Genomic DNA, 7,090 nt, shown 5'->3' with positions numbered 1-7,090 from the left:
CAACAAAATAGACCTGTTGAGTGGCCATCCTGATATTTTGAGTTGGTCTTTCCGGTAGAGTAGACGTGCCTGCCGTCAGAAGTACGAAACGGATCGTGAGGAGAGGAAGTTGGAGATGCGGCAAAGGTATCTGGAAGAGCGGGAGATGCTGGAGGGAGGATTGGGAGCGATGGAGAAGCCGTTGAAGATGACGTGGGAGATGATGAAGGAGGTTGATGGGTGTGATGTCATCAATCAACAGGATCTTGACGTCAATGTTTTGACGATCGAGGTGTTGAGGATATAATCGTTGCCGACATGGCTTAGGTCATGGGAGGACAATACACTGGCGACACCCACTGGGTACCTCCTGAATGTATAGATAGGCACAGAGACTGTTTTGTAAGTCCTTGTCCAGTCTTCAATCAACCACGCTCGCAAATTGCATTGCGGAAATCAAGGTTCGCCGATGGCGTGGGTGGATGTGAAGTGGCCACCAAGGCCAACAGCTTTGGCTTCCGCCACCAGCACCGATGTGCAAAACCCTGGCAACATGTGTCACTTTCCCACAACATTGCTCCCAACCTTATCGTCAACAAAGGCTTTTCCAATGCAGTTTATTCGCGCGACGATTTATTTCTTCAGGCAGCTTTCGCGGGTCAAAGAAGAACCACCAACTTCGACGAGCAACCGCGACGTCGCTCCGACGACCGTTCCGCTATCCCGCATCGACAAAGTATACCTCCATTTCGACCGATTACTACGTCCGATCGGTCTTACTGCAGGGTGTCAATTCCTTTGTGACCAGCTGAAGATGGTGCAACGCGGCTTTGTACTACTTGCAGCACATATCAACATGGGGCGTCGAAAGACAAAGTGGGTGTTGGTGAACCTCAACGATGACAACTGGGCTTCACCATCCACTGCCGCATCTCCTACAGCCGAAATTGAGAATAACCCGCTCGCCAAAGAAGAACCCGTCCTTGCGTGGATCCAAAGATCGTTCCCAGTACGCTCTGTAACATCAATACTCGCGAACAACCGGTCATACACCGACAACGACTCCCGACATCCAGACCAGATCGAGTTTCTTCGCCTAGCACCGCACCTCCACTCACAACCAACCAAATCATGCCTCAAGATCAAATCCTCCTCTACCGACTCCACAATATTGACAGAGCCCCGCCGTGTCTCGTTCGCTGAAACCGAATCCACATGCATCATGACCTCGGAGCCATACACCCCCAGCCCCCGCTCCAGAAAACAATGGCGGTTTTGTCTCGTCCCATCCGGCGTACGCTCCAAGCCCCGCGAAACCAACCGGTGTCTGGAGAAACGTCCAGGTCCAGTCAGCCAAGAGGAGAAGTGGCTTGACGAGCGGCTCACCGATGCAATTTTTACAAGTTTTGATGAGAGAGCGAGGTCGCCCCAGTGCCAGGATAAAGAGTATCAGGAAAAGAAGTGGGCGTGGAAAAGATATCGGCGTATGGTGAGAAAGCGAAAGGACACCCTCTCGGAGCAAGCGAGAAAGGAGCTTGTGGGATGGTTGGAGGAGTGGGTGCGACGGTATACTGAGGTGTCCGAGACGAAAAAAGAGTCTGTGGTTGTGTCAGAGGAGAAGGAGGAGCAGGTTTGCAGCTGCCGAACCCCTCCGAGCAGCCCGGACTGGGATTAGAGGTGTGGCCGGAGCGAGACGATAGCAGCGGATGGTAGTCGGATGATCGTCGCCGAAGGGGCCTGAGGGAGTTTAAACTGGCTCCATGAACTGGTTAGGTACGCCTGTGTCAACATATATGAGCACCTATATTGAAATATACATCCGAACATATGCAACCACAAACACCAAACGCATTTGTAAATAAAAAATCGCTTTCGCTTGGATTTTTGCAAGGAGGATCTCGCTGAAGAAGCTATGGCCGTTTGCTGAGCTAGCACGATGTTGGTGTTGACAACTGAGAGATATTATCCCGGTACCCAGCCTCGATCGCATTCGACCTTTCACAGAGTGCCCCCAAGTTCCAACATCTGCAAAGGGATGCATCCTACCGAGTGATGAGCCGGGGGCTTCACCTATCTTGTTTCTGCGAAGGCAAACGGATCAAGGTGTTGCCCTTTGCCTTATGTAAGTACAGTATTTATTGACCAAACGCTGCAAAATTCCGAGTATGACCAATAGGGGATCAAGTCCGCCCTGCCTCGTGCCATCCCCGAAAGCAAACGGATTCCGTAGGTAGCTGCAGCGAGTATTATAATGGGCCTCTTTCACATCTCATCTAACGACAGTACCAAATCCACATGGAAGGTGACGAAAAGGTCTCCTATCGACTCTTCGATCCCTTTTTCACCCCATGCTACAGGATGTTTGGTGCGCAATGGAGGAGGGCCATGGCGATGCTTGCCAACCAGCCACTGTCCAAACGGTTCCGTCACGCCAAATTTAACTCCAGCGCCCCACTATTTGGATCGACATCGACAAGATGGTCAACTCACAAGGCGGATGATACAACAGTCAAATTCCCATCTCTCCACGCAGATATCGAGAAGGCCTTCGGCACCGAATCGATCATTCCCAAGCCGTGGTTCAATGATCACAGCGAAGACGACGACAAAGTCACGCAAGAATACTTTACACACGTCATGGGTCGCTTCAAATGCCAGAATCAGAATTGCTCCAAGTCCGGCTGGAGCAGTAAGAAGGTCGGGATCCTAATCCGGCAGTTCTCCGGGAACGGCTATTACGCCTTGGTGTTCAAACAGCGCTGCAGGGTGTGCGATAAACTGGGGGTCTTGCGGCTTGACGAGGATTCGTACGTGGAACGGGTGGTGTACCGGCTGAAGAAATGGGCTGGTATTCATGTGGAGAAACCTGTATTCGGTGTGAAGCGCGGTGAGCCACATGAACGTGAATTTTGTGAGGCCTGCCTGGCGGGGTACGACTGTCAGAAGGCTTCTCTAGAAGAGTGAAGGGGCAGATTTGCACAAATGGTGTCATGCGGTCTTGTGTTGGATAGGGTTTAGTTGCATAGCGACACTGCTTGCATAATGCAACATAATTCTGAGCACGACTCAAGCTTGGCATTTATGTGTCCACCCCCACCGTGTCTCTGCAGGCCATTCCTGCTTGAGAACATTACCAGAAAGTGTGCAGAGCACCCATTGATCCCGCTTCACACAGATCCCTATACTCGGTGTCGCTTCAGCCCGATGACTGACATTCATGATTGCGGTTACCTACTGGATCAATACATGCCTACCCTAGATACCCATGATATCTATCAAGTTTTTATGATAACAACGGCCAAGCATTTGCTGCCTGATTTAACCGCCGCTAGCTTCTAAGCACATCTCCTGTTTCCTACCTACATCAAGTTTGCCCTCTCTCTTCTCATTCCGCGAGGCCTACAAAATCTGTCCAGATCGACGGTAACCTGAACCCAAACAACAAAATGGCGAGCTTTTATCTGTTGGATAGAGAAAGGGGGTTGAACCCCTACCCGGAGGTTGGGGAGCGGGTCTTTGAGGCGAGGGAGAATGGGATATGGGGTTTTGGGAGGTATTGATGGGCGGTATGGTGAGGCTTTGTAGGCAAATACACATGGACCGCAATGACGAGGTTTCCTTATCATTGAGAAAGCCAGCAATTCTTCCAAACTATTCAGTGTAGAAAGGACAGGGTCGATGACCTGGCTGGTTGGGAAGGCAGACGACGTTGGGGTTGAAAAACTCCTTATGACGTGATTTATGATGTTGCTAAAATTTGAACTGCCTTCGATGTTGAGCCCACGTTCATCACACGAAAGCACGATAAACACAAGTTTGAAGCCCCATTCCTCCATCTGATGTTGCTCAAAGTACCTTACCTACCCAGCCAGTCAGCCACCAGCGAACAGCCATCTCTTTCACTTCACCTTCAAACCCTTCGCTACAACCCATCAAGAATATCAGCATCACATCCTCCAGCCATGAAAACAAGTGGGGAGGTCATCCCAATTTTCTTGCTCGCCTCATCCACTCTCTTGGCTGTCTTGCGCAGCGCTCTTCTAAGCAGGCCTCGCTTTGCCTTTTGTGCCGGTGTATCACCCCCAGCCACTGACTCGCTGCGTTCTGACCCATCTTGAGACTGGTCATCATCATGCAGATTGGGAAATTGTGCGGAGTCAGGACCGGGTTGGGGTTGGGGTTCATTCCTGAAACGTGTATCTCTGTTATCTGCTGTATAGTTAGTTGGGGACAGATTGGCGGTAAGTAGGGACTGCCGCTGGTGGAAGTCCACTATTTGATAGCGGTCTGACAGCAGCAGCACGATGGCTGACAGGTTCTTCGGATTTGCGTGCTTCTGTTGGTTTCTTTTTGCTGGCGTCTGCGGGGTTTGAAGTCGTTTCCTCCGATCTTCTAGGAGCGTTTGAGCGAGGCTCAAGTAGTGCGGGATCAACGCCTTGTCTTTTGGGAGGTTGCTGGGGTGATGAAGGTATGATGTTAGGAAGAAGGCTGACCGTCGGTGGAGCAGGTTGTTGGGATGGTGTTTTAGTGTTGAGCATGGCATTCATTGTTCTCCGTTCCAGATCTAGGTCAGGTGGTGGTGATACGGCGTCCATCAGATTTAGATCTTGTTGAAGTCTGTCGTAGAAGCTCCTGTGTTTGCGGTCCCTGCTGGTCTGGCTTTGCCCTGCGATGTTCGAAACACCGCGGTCGGTGGGTTGTGTGGTTCCATTTTGACTAGGCCTGTGATTGCTGAACTGGGCGGCAGTTGTCGGCTGAGGAACTGGAGGATTCACACTTGCATGTAGCATGGACTACTCCCCAACGCTGACGGGATCTTTGTGGGCGTTTCTCGGGGAATCCATAATGCCTGTGGGCTCCTTTGGTTGCAGCAGTTCAAGGGGGCCAACATTTCGCAGACTACGAGTCTTACGTCCTTCCACATAACACAGAGGCAGCGTTGTTCCTGGTAAGCCGATCGTTCAGGTGGCTGATCATGCCTTTCAAGTGCAGCGGTTTGCTCTGGATGGCGTTGAACTGCAATGGGACTTGTTGCTGCCTCGCCGGCCCCCTTTCTTTCAAGTTGATTTAGACTTTGAATTGGTCCGTGGGACAAAGTAACCAAGTTCTGGAAATTTGTGTCAACGTCAAGGGGCCCCCGCGGATGACCGACCCCTGATACGGCATCCTGATCACGGACGGCGAGCCCAGCATAGTTAATGCGTCCAGCCGGGGTAGGGTCATCTTGTTTGACCTGGTGCTCCCGGTTCAGCGACCTAATCGTAATTCAGGTGGTTGCAACGTCTCCAGAACTTTCGAAAGCCGTGTCTGGTGATCCTCTTCTTGACCTTGTCCTCAAGAGAGCTTGCTGTGGGCTGCCGAGAGTCCGCAAAGTATGGCATCGTGAGGTATTCGATGCAAATCTTGGCGAGCTCGGCATGAGAAGGCATTTCCTCTAGATGAAGGGACTGATCATTGCTAGGTTTCGTGAGACAACCCTTCAGTGTCTGATTGACGGGCTGGAGAACACCTTCTTTCACCTCGACAAGCCGTCGTCCATGTTGCTCACCATGGCCCTTGTACTGCCTATTAGGTTTCGCAAACTCTCCAATTCTGATGTAGTCACTCGCCGCTGGGAGACTTGATCTTGCGCCATGCTGAGAGCTACTGCCGTGTTTACCTCGGCCTCCTTGAGAGGTTCAATCTGAAACGCCGCCCATCGCAGAATGTGTTTGAGAAAGGGTTAGTAGGTCGTATTTTGCTGTGCCCAGCTCAAGACCCGGTCGTACATGCTGGCAGTGTCGTTGGGTAGCTCTTTGCTAGGGCTGCTGTCGTGCTGATGGGACCAATAACCAAATAGCCGAACAACTCCTGGGCTTTTAGATTTGCCAAATGATGGTCACCGTTTGAGCTCTTCACAACGATATCACATATCTTTTTCACCTGAACTCGTCAGTAATATCGGCGAGGACGCTGCTATTCTGTATTGCCTGCGCCTCTTTTCTTGATGATGGCGTCAAGCCACGGAGCGGAGCATTGATGTCCAAGACCAATTTCAGAAATTTCTTCCAATCCTGCCTGTCAAGGCCGTGATGCGGAACTGCAAAGAACATCTTTCTCCAAACGTTGGTGCCTGCCTACAATCACACAAGTGTGGAATGCCTACTGCTCCTCGAGTTGCATGCCACAGAACCTGATAGTTGGGTCTGGTATTCGCCAAAAGCATGGCCCGTTTGATCAACATGCCTCCAAGACTGTGTCCCACACATATGATGGGGTTCAGTTGGAATTCCCATCGACCCTCCGGCCCTGGTACAGGAAACAAGTCCCCGGCGAGCTTCATCATCAGCAGGTCGAGAAACTCGTGGGCATGGTCAGTGACCTTGGTGGCATCTGAGGCGCATCGTAGGGTGGTGTTATAGTGGAAAGACCAGACTCGTACGTGCTCAACACCGCAATGCTTTTGGCCAAGAAGATCGCGAGGCCATATTGTTACTTTGCTATAACGTACATTATAAGCGAGTGCACCATATAAGCGAGTGCACCACTCTTTAAGCAACGCACCATCCTTCTACGCAACATCAACTTTTTCTACACAACCCAATATACCTCCTAGTTTAAAGGAAGCCAGGGTAATCCTAGCCCTCGAAGCTCTTAAAAAAGATAAAAATCTCAGCCTCCAAGCCGCAAGAAAGATTTACAAGGTCCACTATACGACTCTTTTACGACGACGCGCTAGCCGGCCTGAACGACGCGATACTACGCCCAAATCGAAGAAGCTTACTTAACCCGAAGAGACTATTATTATTTAATATATTATTAAGCTATATGCGCGAGCTTTTCTATTAAGATTATATAGTGTAGAAGATATAGTTAATTAATTATTACGTATACGCTACGCGCCTCCTATTAGTAAGCTCTAGGTATATAATTTCGCTAAACGCTAGCTATAGTTCCGTACGCGTTTTACGCGTAAATAGGATTATTAAAGGACTAAATGTAAAAATCTAAAGGTCATTATCAAATAGTTTATACTTATACGAAATACTAAAGTTAAATACGGTATTATAAATAATAATATTTATAATTTCGACGAAACTGGGTTTATAATAAATAATATTTTTATGGATAT

The 7,090-nt window shown here is 49.8% G+C and overlaps 2 protein-coding genes across 2 annotated transcripts; both read left to right on the top strand.

Moving 5' to 3' along the window:
* Positions 1–532: 532 nt before the first annotated feature.
* QC763_510900 (uncharacterized protein) lies at positions 533–1,654 on the top strand (the record flags this gene model as incomplete). The annotated part of the gene is made up of 1 exon (XM_062913660.1): positions 533–1,654. The coding sequence occupies one exon, from the start codon at positions 533–535 to the stop codon at positions 1,652–1,654; it is 1,122 nt and encodes a 373-aa protein (XP_062765115.1).
* Positions 1,655–2,274: 620 nt separating this feature from the next.
* QC763_510910 (uncharacterized protein) lies at positions 2,275–3,045 on the top strand (the record flags this gene model as incomplete). The annotated part of the gene is made up of 1 exon (XM_062913661.1): positions 2,275–3,045. The coding sequence occupies one exon, from the start codon at positions 2,275–2,277 to the stop codon at positions 2,941–2,943; it is 669 nt and encodes a 222-aa protein (XP_062765114.1). The 3' UTR covers positions 2,944–3,045.
* Positions 3,046–7,090: the final 4,045 nt, after the last annotated feature.

This window comes from Podospora pseudopauciseta (genome assembly GCF_035222475.1).
Source record: "Podospora pseudopauciseta strain CBS 411.78 chromosome 5 map unlocalized CBS411.78m_5, whole genome shotgun sequence".
NCBI lineage: Eukaryota > Fungi > Ascomycota > Sordariomycetes > Sordariales > Podosporaceae > Podospora > Podospora pseudopauciseta.
This window is presented reverse-complemented; position numbering and strand designations above follow the sequence as displayed.